General features: G+C 38.6%; 1 protein-coding gene across 1 annotated transcript; it reads left to right on the forward strand.

The window, feature by feature from the left end:
- Nucleotides 1–2,349: 2,349 nt before the first annotated feature.
- LOC109169486 (transcription factor MYB98-like) lies at nt 2,350–8,246 on the forward strand. Its single transcript, XM_019318368.1, has 4 exons — nt 2,350–2,978; nt 3,075–3,201; nt 6,147–6,347; nt 7,388–8,246. The coding sequence occupies exons 1-4, from the start codon at nt 2,350–2,352 to the stop codon at nt 7,757–7,759; spliced, it is 1,329 nt and encodes a 442-aa protein (XP_019173913.1). The 3' UTR covers nt 7,760–8,246.
- The last annotated feature ends 7,407 nt before the right edge of the window (nt 8,247–15,653 follow it).

The following is a 15,653-nucleotide window of genomic DNA, read 5'->3' on the forward strand; positions in this document are numbered from 1 at the left end:
GGTAACGTGTGCAAGTGTTCAAGTAAAATGTGTAAGTAACATCACTATAAAGTGAAACTTGTACACTATAGAGTGCAAGTAATTAACTTTAACATTTGGTGAAACTTTTACCAAACCAACATTTGGTGAAATTAATAATAACGTTATATGCACTTAATATTGTTGAACTCTATGGTGTTATTAAGTGCATTCCATAATATTATTACTTGCACTTAAAGTTTCACTTAACGTTATTTGCGCCTTTTTTGCCTCTTTCACTTTTTTAAAGTCATTAGATCTTTTCAGATGGACGACTCTAATTGGTTCCTAGTTTTATCATGCGCCACTGTTCTTATTATTTGATCCGAATCTCCCCCAACCCACCCCCACACAGACACCATTACTTAGCTTTATAGAATTCTTCTTAAAATAGTAAATTTCCACTATTCACCACAAAATTATAAGATTGGCACTATACATTCCATATAAATATAAATGGAAAATAAAAACGGAATGTAGGATGATAATTAGGTAATTAATTAATTTAGGCATCATCACCAATGTTAAAAATCAGATTATTAAAATATTAACCATAAATTATACTATTTTAATCCTTTTAATTCCTTGGCAATTTTTTCATTTAATTTTTTTCTGTTTTTAAACTTTAGCACCTATTCTCATATATGTATTTACCTTAATTAAGAAGTTAAGATCAGAGTGGGTAATTATGTTGGGTAAATGTTAGACTGTTAGTCAACTATATTTTTCGTTGACTGTTAGTCAACTACTATATTTTTAGTGTTTGGCTAATTTCTTGCTTATCACTTTCACCTGGTTAATGCCAATTTGACCCACTTAATGCAAATATTGACCATTTTCCTTCAATTAAAAAAAAAAAACCATTTATCCTTGGCAACACCTCTTTGTTCAATTGACCTCTTTTGTGTGATTTGCAGACTATTACACACATGACCGAGATTTATTCAATGCACACCCTCAAGTAGTTACACATCAAAATTTAATTAATTATATTTAGAGTTAAGTTATTATCAATACTGTATTTAAAAGAAATTATTCAAACAATTTGCTAAATTAAAATCCAAAGACTATTCTGTTTAGTATTGTCATATTCTCTTTTTAATATTTAATTCCTCATGTAACACTGGCCTATAATTCATTTTTAAATGTATTTGATTAATAAATTAATTAAAATCTTAATTTGTGCTGGGGTCAATTAATTTATGAATAAAAAATGTCAAATATAAAAACTTTTAATATCACATTCAAGGTAATTTTTAAAAAATTCTTTTTATAAAAATACTTATTGAGATAACTATACCCAAAGGAAACCCCATTGTCATTGGGCAAACCACATTCCCGTGCAATAATTCACAAATCACAGAACTCGTGACCTTCTAATACGATAATCATATTTCATCCAACCAACCACCCCTTTCGGAGCTGATTTAATTAACTTTGAGAGATGTGTTGCTACATATAAGGCAAAATCGATCCATTTAGAGGAAATTCTATTTTTTTACAATTTAGTTTTAAGAAAAAAAAAATTAAATAGGGTAAAATGAATTATTAACCTTAAATAAATGTGTCTGTATTTTATCTTGACTAAATTGGTGATAAAATTCATCTCTTTCTAACTTTAGAATATTATATTGTAGAAATTACCTTTTAGTTCAATACACAAGTAGAACATTTACATAGGAATCCTTTCAATTCATCGAGAGATAAATTTAAGAAGGAAAAATAGTAATATAAGTATATCCAATTTAAATTAATAAATATTTTTATAATACATTTATAGTTATAAAATATTTAATTTATTTTTTAGAATTATTATTTATTTTTCAACACCCCTTTTCAATTTAGTATTTATTTGGAATAACTAAATAAATTGACTTAAAAATAAGTTTTTTTTTAATAAAAAAAAAATCAATTGTAAAAATATTTATAAAGGGATTTTCTCCCTCATTTGATTATAAACAATTTAGTAAGCAATCTAATACAAATAAATTGAGAGTAGTCATTTTTATTTGAGTCAACGCCTTTTTAATAAATAAATTTATATTCGCGTATCATATTTCATGATTTTTTTTTTTTTAAATTTTGTAAATGTACCAAGTAATCTCGAATGACACACAATCACACACAACCGTTAGATTGAACAAATGACTAGATGGCTGAGATGAATTCATACACATTAAATGTCTCTCTCTCCATATTTACTATTGGTATTATGCTATAAAAGGCATAAAAGGAGGTGATATAGAGAGCTAGAAATGAGAGATTGAGACCACCATTGCATTTCTTCTAATCTTCTTCTTCTTCTTTCTCCTCCTCTTGAGCTCGTCTCCAATGGAGTTCGACAGCAACTCGACTCATGTGAGCCATGCCCTCCAACCCTTTCCCATGTCAACCAACTATTTCAAATCCGAATTCGATGATGTTTTCCACACAGACTCAAAGGCGGTCTATAACTTTCAAGATTTACACCCCTTTGATCATCATTTCTCATCGTCATCAACCTCACCCCTTGTTGGACCATCACCAATCTCCTTCTACCCTGATCTCGCCATCCAAATGAACGGCTTCGATCCTTTTGATCCATTCTCCAATGACAACTCCCCAGCATCTCACCACAACAACCTCAATCTCTTCAAACCCTCTCAAGAACACAGCGAAATTGCCCATAACAACAACAATGGTGGCGCTGTCGTTGGAGGATACTTGAGCTACCCCAACCCCAAAACCTTGAGCTTTCATCATGATTTGAAGCCTACAAACGTTGTTGTCCCCGATGAGAGTTCTTGCATTTCTGCCAACCCAGGTTTTCGCAAAGAAACCAGTGGGAGAAAGAGGAGCAGTAGGGCTCATCAAACCACTGATAACAATAATAATGGTGCATCTGCTTCCATGAAAAAGCACTCTAAAGGTAGAAAGAAAACCAAATCATCCAAAGGGCAATGGACTGTTGAAGAAGACAGGTAATCAAAGGGAGAAATAATCACCATTGTTATTATTGTATGTGTGAGAATTTTTATTTTTTTTATTTTTTAATGATTTTAATTAATTTGTTGCAGGCTATTGATTCAGCTGGTAGAGAAGCATGGAGTTCGGAAATGGTCTCACATTGCTCAGCTGTTGAAAGGGAGAATAGGGAAGCAGTGCAGGGAGAGATGGCATAACCATTTGAGGCCTAATATCAAAGTAATTAATTATAAATTCCTTATTTTATTTAATTTCTTTTTTTACTCTTTTCTATGATATGTTTTCCATATTATACATTCTCATATTTTATATGCATACATATCACCTCTGCTTGATTGATTTTTCTTTCTCTTCCTGGGTAGTTTCTCTATTTGAACATAAAATGTTAACATTTTCTTCATCTTATTTCTCAAAACTAATTTTTATTATCACCTTTAAGTAATATATATTCATCACAATTACACTGAATTTTATCCAAGACCAAGTCAATAAGGGGCAAGAGGTGGCTCAAAATATATATCCCCATTGTTTTCCTCAAAACTTTTAACCTATGTACAAATTATATTATTCCTTTGAATTTTAAACAGTTAAATTAATTTCATAATTCCACTTATTTATTTAGGGTTGATGGGGGGCACTGGGTTGGTTAGATGCCCAAGAAATGATTAAGTTTGTGTTATCACTATACAACATATGTGGAGGGGTCGTTAGCCAGGTTAGGGTGTGTAGTTGATCGTTTGGAGTGAGTAATGCACAACCAAATGGATCAATTGAGTTGTGTGGCTGAGCACTTGGGCAAGTCATGAACTCATGATTAGCCAGCCTAGTCAACCTAGCTAAGACAAGACAGATAGTGGGTATGTGTGGCCGATGAGGGATGGAGAGGTTAACGTGATCACATTGTAGCCGATTGGAGTGGGAGTGGTTATGAACAATTAAGTTGGACAATTGGTTATGACAAAGTTAGCAATGCACGATATTGCAAAAGGAGGAAACAAACACGAGAAGATGGAGAGGTGGTGAGATGTGGCTCCAATATAATATTGTTATATAAATTATTTGAGTGTAAAGGGAAACAGGTATTTTCTAGACTAGTTCATATCACTTTTGCAGCAAAAAGGACGATATTATATTGTAACCCATCAATCTCTTCATTAATTGGGATGATAGACAATAGGTTGGTTAGATTCCCAAGAAATGGTTAATTTTGTGTTATCACTAAAGGGCATAGGTGGATGGGTGGGTAGCCTGGGTATGTAGTTGATCACTTGGGTTAGGTAATACATAACCAAATGGAACAATTGAGTTGTGTGGCTAAGCATTTGGGCAGACCACGATTAGCCAGCCTGGTCAACCTAGCTAAGACAAGGCACTTGGCGGGTGTATGTGACCAATGAGGGGTGAGGAGGTTGATGTGATCACATGGTACATTGGTAGCCAATTGGAGTGAGAGGGGTTATGAACAATTAAGTTGGCAATTGGTTAGGACAAAGTATGTAATACGCTATATTTTAGAAAAAGGAAACAAAAACGAGAAGACAAAGAAGTGGTGAGATGTGGCTCCAATATAATATAATATTGCTATATAAATTGTCAGGATGTAAAGGGCGAGAGGGATTTTCTAGGCTAGTTCATATGACTTTTGTAGTAAAAAATACATTGTAATCGAACAATCTTTTCATTATATGGGATGTTGGATAGTAGGCTGGTTAGATGCCCAAGAAATGGTTAGGTTTGCATTATCACTAAAGGGCATAAGTGGATGGGTGGTTAGCCAGGGTGTGTAATTGATCGCCTAGGGGTGAGTAATGCATAACCAAATGGAATAGTTGAGCTGTGTGGTTGAGCAATTGAGCAAGCCATAATTATCCAGCATGGTTAGCCTAGCTAAGCGTGGTTAGCCAGGGTGTGTACTTGATCGCCTAAGGGTGAGTAATGCATAACCAAATGGAACAGTTGAGCTATGTGGCAGAGCAATTGGACAAGCCACGATTAGCCAGTGTGGTCAGCCTAGCTAAGACAAGGCACTTGGTGTGTATATGTGACTCATCAGTGGGGAGATTGATGTGATCAAATGGTAGCCAATTGGAGTGAGAGGAGTTATGTACAATTAAGTTAGGAAATTAGTTAGGACAAAGTTGGTATTACATGATATTGAAGAAGGAGGAAACAAACACAAAAAGACATAGAGGTAGTGAGATGTGGCTCCAATATAATATTGCTATGTAAATTGTCTGAATGTAAAGGGCGAGAGTGATTTTCTAGACTAGTACATATGACTTTTGCAGTAGAAAGGACATTATAACTCAACAATCTCTTCATTATTTGGGATAATGGAGAATAGGCTGGTTAGATGCCTAAGAAATGGTTAGGTTTGTGTTATCACTAAAGGGCATAGGTGGAGAGGTGGTTAACCAAGGTGTGTAGTTAATCGCCTAGTGTGAGTAATGCATAGCCAAATGGAACAGTTGAGTTGTATGGTTGAGCACTTGGGCATGCAAGCCACGATTAGCCAGCTTGGTCAGCCTAGCTAAGACAAGGCAACTCGATGGGTATGTGTGGCCAATGAGGGTTGGGGAGATTGACATGATTACATGGTAGCCAATTCGAGTGGGAGTGGTTATGATTATGAATAGTTAAATTATTGGGAGGAAATTGGATAGGACAAAATTAGCAATGTGAGTGTTACACGATGCAACAAAAAGGGGGTAAACATATGTGAGAAGTCAAAGGAGGTATGGTGGGAGGAAGTGGCTCCAATTTTGCTTTACAAATCGCATGAAAGTAAAGGGCACGAGGGATTTTCTAAAATAGTTCATATGACTTTTGTAGTAGAAATGACATTGCAACGTAACAATCCAATTATTATCCAATTCAAAAAACAACTCAAGGTCAAACGAATACTTAGCTATCTAGCATCTCATTTTACTCATTATTCCTGTCATTCTTCTTTATTTTTTGTACATTTCTTACCCAATTTGTGTTGGACTTGAAAATGAAGAAACCATAATAAAAATTTTATATGCTTAAATATGGAAAAGAAATTATTTGACCATATATATATATATATATATATATATATATATATATATATATATATATATATATATATATATATATATATATATATATATATATATATTACTGTATATGGGTGCATGCAGAAGGACGTATGGAGTGAGGAGGAAGATGAGATCCTGATCAAAGCTCACGTAGAAGTTGGGAACAAATGGGCAGAAATCGCGAAACGCCTCCCCGGAAGAACTGAAAACTCCATCAAGAACCACTGGAACGCCACCAAGCGAAGGCAATTCTCCCGCCGAAAGTGCCGCACAAAGTGGCCCAGACCTAGCTCTCTCTTGCAGGTAAACTTTACTTTCCCATCCAATAATATAAATATCAATTCTTATACTATGGACTACGGTCCACCTTACATTATAAATCTTAGTCTAAAAAAAACATTAAAATTATTTACTTATTGTAGTATATTACTTATTTACTATTCATTGGTCAAATCAATTTATTCTTTTTACTTATTTTATTTATTATTTTTATTAAATTTAATTTTTTGTGTTTAATAGTATTTTAATATAATTTTTAAATATATAAATTTTATATACTAATACTAAATTTAATATTATAAAAATTGAATTAAAAATAACTCTAGTAAAATTTGGTTAACCGAATCAGACACATAAAATGTGACAAAAGAGAGTATGTACTTTCAGTTAATAAATTTATTTATATACTACAATTAACATATTATGTATATTCACTTAACATATTATGTGTATGTAATTAATGAATTATGTACATGCAATTAACTTATTATGTGTCTTTAAGTTTTTTATATGTATATAATCCGAACTGCAGTTATATAATATATTAATTGCAAACACATATATAATGCGAATATCTTTTTAGAGCAGGATCCACAATGTAATGTGGACATTGGTCTATGGTATAATTTGCGGCAAATTATGTTGTGGAACCGTGTCCACCTTGGAAGATGGACACCGTTCTAAAACTGTTAATAATTATGAATATATATTTCAAAAATTATGAACATATAGTTATATAATTATGAACATAGAGTTGTGAACATAATTATGTATATATAGTTCTGTAATTATGAATATAGAGATTCAATAATTTTAAATATGAAATTAAAAAATTATGAATATATAGCTTTATAATTATGAACATATAGTTCAGTAATTATGAACATAGAGTTCTGTAATTGTGAATATAGAGTTTAATAATTATGAATATGAAATTAAAAAATTATGAACATATAGTTAAGTAATTATGAACATAAAACCGTGTCCACCTTGCAATGCGGACACGGTTTCACTGCATAACGATTTGATAATTTGCCTATATATATATATGTTATTTTACACAGAACTACATTAAGACCGTCCTGAACTCAGAGAAAAACGGTGGCGCGGGGGCCAACCGGAGGAACTCGTCAACCAACGCTGAGGCATCCACGATGGCGGTGGTGGTGGCGCCTCCGCCACCACCGCCGCCACCGAAGGCGGAGCCCATGGAGTACTGCAGCGGGGACCGTTTAGTCTCGGACTATGATTTCGCATTGGATGAGAAGTTGTTTGGTGGAAATGGGATTGAGTCTTTCATTGAAGATATTCCAGGTGGGCCTCTGGAATTGGATGAGAAGTATATGGAGGAGATGGCTTATGACATGCCTCCGATGATGTTTGGTGAACCAAAGGAGCTTGATCTAATGGACATGATCTCTCATGTCAATCTCTGATCTGATCATCCTTATTGGGAACAACCCTTAATTGCTATACTTTAATATTTACATCCCTTCAAAGCTATATGATATAAAAATTCTAAGGTGTTTGACACATATGTTATATTATACCCGATACAAACATGTAAATTTAGTAGATTGTATCTAATACTGTCAGTATTAGTATTAATATGCTATATCTGTTCCGTGATTGTATCGGGTATAATATGGCATAGTAGGGTTCCCTTAAAATATGTTAGGGAATTTATACCTATCTATATAAATATACATACAAAACATTGTATGTGATATACTGTGATATGACTTGAGGATAAAAGAAACTGTTATAACTTTAATAAAACTTTTGAGTATTTGATATGATGGATTTCTTGGCCATGTTTATCATTGCATTCTTGTTCATTTACTTTAATAAAGTTTATCATTCCATAAAGTTTTTTACATAATTTGCTATAAAAGTTTACAATATATTAATGACTTTTTACTACAATATTGATGTTGATGTAAAGGTAAAACGATGAGGATAATATGTTCTGTATTCAATGAATGTAAATGTACAGAGAGAATATAAGAGTACACAAGAGAAACCTAACACAACTCAACTACTAAATGATATAGATTCCTAATACTCCCCCTCAAGCACAGGGTTGACGGGAGACGACATTGAGCTTGTAACGCAAGAAGGAGAACCGAGGACCGGAAAGAGCCTTAGTGAAAACATCCGCGAGCTGGTCCTTGGTAGAAATGAAACTAACCAGCAACTCCTTCTTGGCCACCTTGTCACGAACAAAATAGTAGTCAATCTCGACATGCTTCGTACGGGCATGGAAGACCGGATTGACACAGAAGTAAGTAGCACCTAAGTTGTCACACCAAAGAGTCGGTGGAGAACCCGAGGACACCCCAAGCTCACGCAGCAAAGAAGCCAACCAAGTAACCTCCGCCGACACATCAGCCAGAGCCTTGTACTCAGCCTCAGTAGATGAACGCGCCACAGTGTGCTGAATTGCCACCCAGAAAGACAGCAAAACCACATGTGGACTTCCGATCGTCCGAATCACCAGCCCAATCTGAGTCCGAGAAAGCATGCAAAGCAGTAGACAAAGACTTACGAAGGTACAAACCATAGTGCATAGTACCTTTAACGTAGCATAGGACACGCTTAAGCCAACTCCAATGCTCAGTAGTTGGAGAGTGCATATGCTGGCAGAGCCTGTTAACAACAAACGACAGGTCCAGACGAGTAACTGTAAGATACTGCAATGCCCCTGCAAGACTGCGATAATGCGTGAGATCAGCATAAGGAACATCCGAACCCTCAGAAGAACGAGCCAGAGAAGCCGGTGTGGCTAATGACTTGCAATTGACCATGCCAGCGCGTTTCAGAATATCCTGCATGTACCGTTGTTGAGACAACAAAAGACCATCACGCCACGGCACAGTTTCAATACCCAGGAAAAAAGACGGAGCACCCATATCACGTATCTTGAATTCTGAAGCCAACTGCGCAAGAAGACCAACAACTCGCGAGGAATCTGAGCCCATGACCAGAATGTCATCCACATACACTAGCACGTAAAGATGAACACAGTCATGAGTATAAATAAACAAGGAAACATCAGTCTTAGACGGAGTGAAACCAACAGAAATCAAGAAAGAGTGCAGGCGATTAAACCACGCCCGAGGAGCCTGCTTAAGACCGTACAAGGATCGCTGTAACAAACACACATGCCCAGGGGCAGCCTTGTCCTCATAACCCGGAGGCTGCTTCATGTATACCGTCTCAGCGAGCGTTCCATTCAAAAAAGCGTTGTGGACGTCAAGCTGCCGGATCGTCCACCCACGCGAAACAGCCAAAGACAATAAAATCCGGACTGTAGTCGGTTTAACCACCGGGCTAAACGTCTCAAAGAAATCCTCCCCGGCTACCCGATTAAAGTCTTTGGCAACCAAACGTGCCTTATGACGCTCGATCGAACCATCCGCCTTGCGCTTGGTTCGGAACACCCACTTGCAACCAACAACGTTCATACCAGGCGTGCACGGAACCAGGCGCCAAGTATTATTCTGCAACAGGGCATTGAACTCCAAGTCCATGGCCTCACGCCATTCAGGAAACTGCACCGCCTGAGAATAACACGTCGGTTCAGGCATATCCAAAGCAAAGAGCAAAGCAACATGCTCAGTCGGTCCTCGACTACGTGTAGCCATCACATGTGACTGAGGCAGCACCGGCTTAGGTGCCCGACGACGTGGACGAGCAGACCGCCCCGCCAACGCCACATCAACCGGAGCCGGATCCGACACCGTGCGAGAATCCGAAGCCTGGGAATCATCAACAACACCCGGCACATCAACCTGGTCAGGAGGCTCATCAGAAACATGCCCCACATACTCAGCCAGGACCTTGACGGCACCAACCCCCCACAGGGAGACCACACCAGAACCTGAAACCTACGCAGGCACAGAAGCAGCAAACGGTTAAACGGTTTCATCAAACTGCACATGGCGGCAAACGAAAACCTTATTGTTAGACAAATCCAGACAACGATAGCCACGAAACGAGGGCGGATAACCCAAGAAAACACACGGTGTGGACCGAAACTGCAATTTATGACGATTGTATGGACGCAAAAGAGGAAAACAGAGACACCCAAAGACACGCAAAAAAGAATAAGAAGGATTAGAACGATGAAGCCGAAAATGCGGGCTATCATCTTTCAACACACGAGTGGGCATCCTGTTAATGAGATAAATAGCGGTCTCAAAAGCGTAGTCCCAATAACGAGATGGAACAGACGCCTGAGCCAACAAAGCAAGACCAGTTTCGACTATATGACGGTGCCTACGTTCTACCTGACCATTTTGCTCGTGGGTATACGCACAGGACTGCCGATGATTAATACCAAGAGAGGTAAACATTTTATGGAGACGTTTATACTCTCCCCCTAAATCGGACTGAATAGCAACAATTTTACGATTATAAGAACGTTCTACCAGAACACGAAACTGATCAAAAATAGCATACACATCCGTTTTAGCACGCATGGGATAGTATCAAATATGACGGGTATAATCATCAACAAATAAGACAAAATATCGAAGCCATTGACAGACAAAAAAGGCGTTGGGCCCCAAATATCAGTATAAACTAACTGTAATACATGTGATGTAGCCGTAGCAACACGCGGCAAAGGAAATCGAGATGACTTGCCTAGCATACAAGCATTACAAAGACTCGAATTATTACTAAGACTAGTACTAGGCGAACAAAGACGCAAAATTTGACGCAGAACACGATCATGAGGGTGACCCAGCCGACTATGCCAAATAGAAGAGGACGCACGAGAAGCAACAAAAGCAGCGGGACTCGAACGGGAGACCGGTCACGAATAAAGACCATCCGAGGCCAGCCCCTTATACAGGACCACCTTGGTGGTACGATCCTTCACAAGAAAATAGTCCGAGTGAAACTCAACAAATATAGAATTATCTTTAGCAAAGCGCTGAACAGATAACAGAGACGCAGACAAACCAGGAACGAACAGAACATCAGATAAATTAAATAAACAACTAGAAGAGGCTACCGAAGCCGAACCAGTACCAACAATAGGTAAAGAGTTACCGTTTCCAACCCGGAGCGTGTCAGGTCCAGAATAGGGAGCCGCAGCAGACATCAAGGAAGGATCCGGTGTAGCGTGGTTGGACGCACCCGTATCGGGAAACCACTGCTGAGAGCCCACCGAGCCCGAATCCTCCACCGGAAAAGCAACATGAGCCTGCGGCCCGGGAGCATCCGAATAACGTCGAAAACAAGTCAGCGCCGAATGACCGGACCCGTTACAAATTTGGCATCGCACACCACCACCATGACCGCGGCCACCGTGCCGATTGCGGTCACCACGCCGCCACGGCCACCGCGCTGCTCCCCGGAACGACCACCGCGCTGGGCAGCCATGGCAACCGGAGCAGCAGCCAACTCGTCGGGATCCTCCGCGCATATAAACGCCTGCGAAACCAGAAAATCAGAGAGCTCAGAAAGAGCGAGAGGCGGACCTCTCGTCAAAGACGCCACCAATGGCCGGTACTCAGCGCGCAACCCGCGGAAGATGAACATGTTTTGGTCCTCCAAGGTCACCGGTCGTCCGGCCAAAGCCAAGTCCTCCACCAAGACGCGAGCACGGCCGAGGTAATCGGTGATGGACGAATCCCCCTGCCGCAGCGACTGCAACTGCCCAGAAAGCCGGAGCGCACGAGCACGGGTTGTCGACCCCAACTCTCGCTCAACCAACTGCTATAGCTGCCGGGACGTCGTCACTCCAACAGCAAGGTGCATCATCTCGTCTGAAAGTGAGGAAATCAGTAGCGAGAGCACCGCCTTATCCTGGCGAAGCCAAGCGACACGAGAAGCAGAGGACACGCCGGAACCGCCACCAGCGCACCCTCGGCAGACACAGCCGACGTGGTCTCTGGCGGACACGACGCAGAGCCATCCACAAATCCAAGCAATCCCTGACCATCAAGAAACGGCAGCAACTGCGTCCGCCAGAATAGGTAATTTCAGGACGTCAGTTTAATCGAAACGAAGTTGTGGGCGGAAGAGAATGACACATTCGACTGAAGAGGAGCCGAAAGCGTAGCCTCGGAGACAGTCCGTTCGAACGAAACACCAACAGATCCGTCATCAGTACCGAGGGCCGCCATAAGAAATGACCGTGAAACTCTTGATACCAGATGAGGATAATATGTTCTGTATTCAATGAATGTAAACGTACAGAGAGAATATAAGAGTACACAAGAGAAGACCTAACACAACTCAACTACTAAATGATATAGACTCCTAATAAAAACCAGCCCCAATTAGTCCAGCAAGCCCTATGCCAATCATTGTTCCATAGATCATGGTATACAATTGTGTGGACCATAAATATAATGTACATTTTTAATATATTAAATGTACATTATTTGTGTACTAAAGGTACATTATTTGAGTACTGATGGTACATTATTTTGTAACTATCAAATAATGTAAATTCAATACATAAATAATGTAAAATCATTGTTTTGGTCGCTCAATTATTTTGTAATTGTCAATTTAGTCCTTATTTTTCAATTTGAACAAATTTGATCATCGAATTGTTTAAAACTTTATCAATTAAATCTGACCACTGAGTATTGTTCCATCATTCAGCCGTTTGTTTACCTTAGCTTATTTGAGTGGCCATTTTAGTCTTTTCGAACTACCCCTTTTTATCACCCCGTCGAGTGGGCCTCTCCCGGCTGTTGAAGAAGCAACATCCTTATTGTTGAATGTCATATAACCATAAGGAAGTCTTTTTCGAGGTAATTTCACACTCTTAGAATATTCAATTAAGTATTCTCATGACTCAAGAATAGCTAATAAGAGCCAATTCATCAAACACTTGGTGTCCTTAACATCCCACACTTTTTTTTTTTTTTTTCAAAGGTGAAGCATGGTTAATTAACTCCTTGAGCTTAGATTAGGTTACCATCACTTCCTAATCATAGCTCAATCATGTCATCAAAGTGCAAGTCTGAATCCTCGTACTCAACTAATTCAAAGTCATAAAACCAAACACCTAACCTACATTCGCATCCTCCTACAATTAAACTACTCACACATGGTTATGAAAAGAACAAAGCAAAGCACAAGAATCATCACACAATTAATTATCAAAGCACAAGAATCAAAATCACAATTCAAAGTATTGAACACAAAAACATCAAAGTAAGAAAACTTAGCTATTGATGATGATCTTGCTACTTGAAGTCTTCAATCCTTACTCGGAAATGTAAACTGAACTTTAATATTGAGTCTAACTAGGAATTCAAATGCAAATTGGAAATAATGTAAAGTGTTCTAGGTTCAAGAACATGAGAGAACTTCCTATTCTAAGGTCTAACTCTGACTAACTACCTAGACTAATTGATTGCCAAGAGTCATTAGATTCTCCAAATATATAGGTTGTTGAAAATAGGCGACGACACGATCTCTTGCATGAGCGTACACCCCCTTGTACACGTTTAGGCATACATTTTGAAAATGTTGACACGAGGCCTTGCATGAGCATGCATACTCTCGCGGCACCAGAAACAATGTGCAAATGGTGCTGACATGAGCTCCTTGAGCGTGCACACCTCATGGCAGCAGAAATGGTTACATTCTATTTTGCTCCATTTTGTGCAAAATACCCTTGAATTAGTCCTATTTTTCTTCAAAACATAAACGTGCTCAAAATTAGACCTTAAATTAAACACAATTTATAACATATTAGGCCTAAAGCCAATTCAAACTCAAATTAGCTTCAAAATACCGCCTAAATAACGTCGCATTCGATAATTATCACTTTCCTACTAGTCTCTTTAGAAAAATCAATGTACAAATTGTTAGGAAGATTTTCTAGTTGTTGTGCATGAACTACAGGTTCCTCCACCCCGTCAAATTCTACTTTTGGAACTACATTCATTTCATATGCTAAGTCATCAATTATTGGTTCATCCAATTCAAATGCACTCTCAATATATTCACTATCAATATATTTATACTCTTGTTCCCACTATTTACAATCCTTATATTGCCCCTCACCTAAACCCTCTCCATGAAACCCCCAAACTTTCATTGGATCAAATAAATCAACTTTATTTATTACATCCCAAGCTACAGACTCTTACGCTAACTCTATTAATGTAACACCCCGTGTTTTACCCTTTAAATCCGAATTAATTATTTAATTAATCCCGTCGAGAATGATTAAAGAGGATCTAATTTGGTCAGGATCCCTTAATTAATTAATGTGGTCCACGGAGGATCGTGGACCCTTACCTATATTAAAGGCCTTTAAGCCTGTTAAAAATAAAGGAAGTGGGACTTTACTATTCAGGTTCTGATTAGGATTCCTAAAACTATATAAAGGGGATAAGAAACCATTTAGAACCCTTTCCACCCATATCTCTACTACTCGAAATTCCCTAAGAAACCTAGCTAAAGATTTCCCCATCGCCAAGCTTAGGAAAGACCAATTGGAGGAAAATCTGGAAGAAGGATCTTAGGAGTTGTGAGAGATTTAATTAAAGCTAAGAGGTAACCCATGTCTTACAAAACCTATTTTCCTTGCTATCTTTTATTTATTGGCTTCTTTGATTGATTGTATGTGTGATCTTGTAATTATGCCTTGATAGAGTTTGTCTTAGGGTTTATATTGTGGTTTCTTGATAATCTTGATGTTCTTGGTATTCGCAAGTGTTTATATGCATGTTCTTGTGTTTAAGCATGTTTAAAGCTTGTCTTTAGGGTTTTATATGATGGTCTCTTGATGCCCTTGAGGTTCTTAATGCGCTTGAACAATTATGTGTTTATCCTTGAGTCTTGGCATGTTTAGGGTTCAATCGTGTTAGTCCTTGGTTTATTCTATGTGTTCAAGTCCCTATTGTTGTTGATGTGTGTTTGGGTGTGTTTGGACTTGATTTTGGGTAAAATTGATGAATTCCCAAAGGGGGAATTATGCCAAGGAGTAACGTTCGTTCCAACGGGTAGTCGGTGGAGGGGACGAACCCCCACTCGACCACCCACCGGAAAAGGCCACCGTTCCAGCAGGTGGCCGGCGGGTGGATGACCACCCGCCGGAATACCCTCTAGAACAGTGGTGCTCACCGGCGGCAGTCCGGCGGGAGGTTGTCTTCCCGCCGTACCGCCCACTAGTAGGCGGTGGGGTGTGTTGTTGGTCCCCGTTGGTCGTTTCCCCATGCCCCGTTGTATCTCGTTTGATGTTTGTGGGTCTTGTATGATGTCTTAAGTATCGTAATGTGATTGTGAGTCGTGTCTATGCATGTGGTCTAAGCTTGTATCGTGTTGTGTCAAAGTATGGTCTATAAT

The sequence above is a fragment of the Ipomoea nil genome, unplaced genomic scaffold (genome assembly GCF_001879475.1).
Source record: "Ipomoea nil cultivar Tokyo-kokei standard unplaced genomic scaffold, Asagao_1.1 scaffold3314, whole genome shotgun sequence".
NCBI classification, from domain to species: domain Eukaryota; kingdom Viridiplantae; phylum Streptophyta; class Magnoliopsida; order Solanales; family Convolvulaceae; genus Ipomoea; species Ipomoea nil.

Bases quoted from the DNA above. Each gene is read 5' to 3' on its own strand.
- LOC109169486 (XM_019318368.1), top strand. From the start codon at position 2,350: ATGGAGTTCGACAGCAACTCGACTCATGTGAGCCATGCCCTCCAACCC. The intron at 2,979-3,074 runs GTAATCAAAGGG...AATTTGTTGCAG, and splicing joins TGGACTGTTGAAGAAGACAG to GCTATTGATTCAGCTGGTAG. The intron at 3,202-6,146 runs GTAATTAATTAT...GGGTGCATGCAG, and splicing joins ATTTGAGGCCTAATATCAAA to AAGGACGTATGGAGTGAGGA.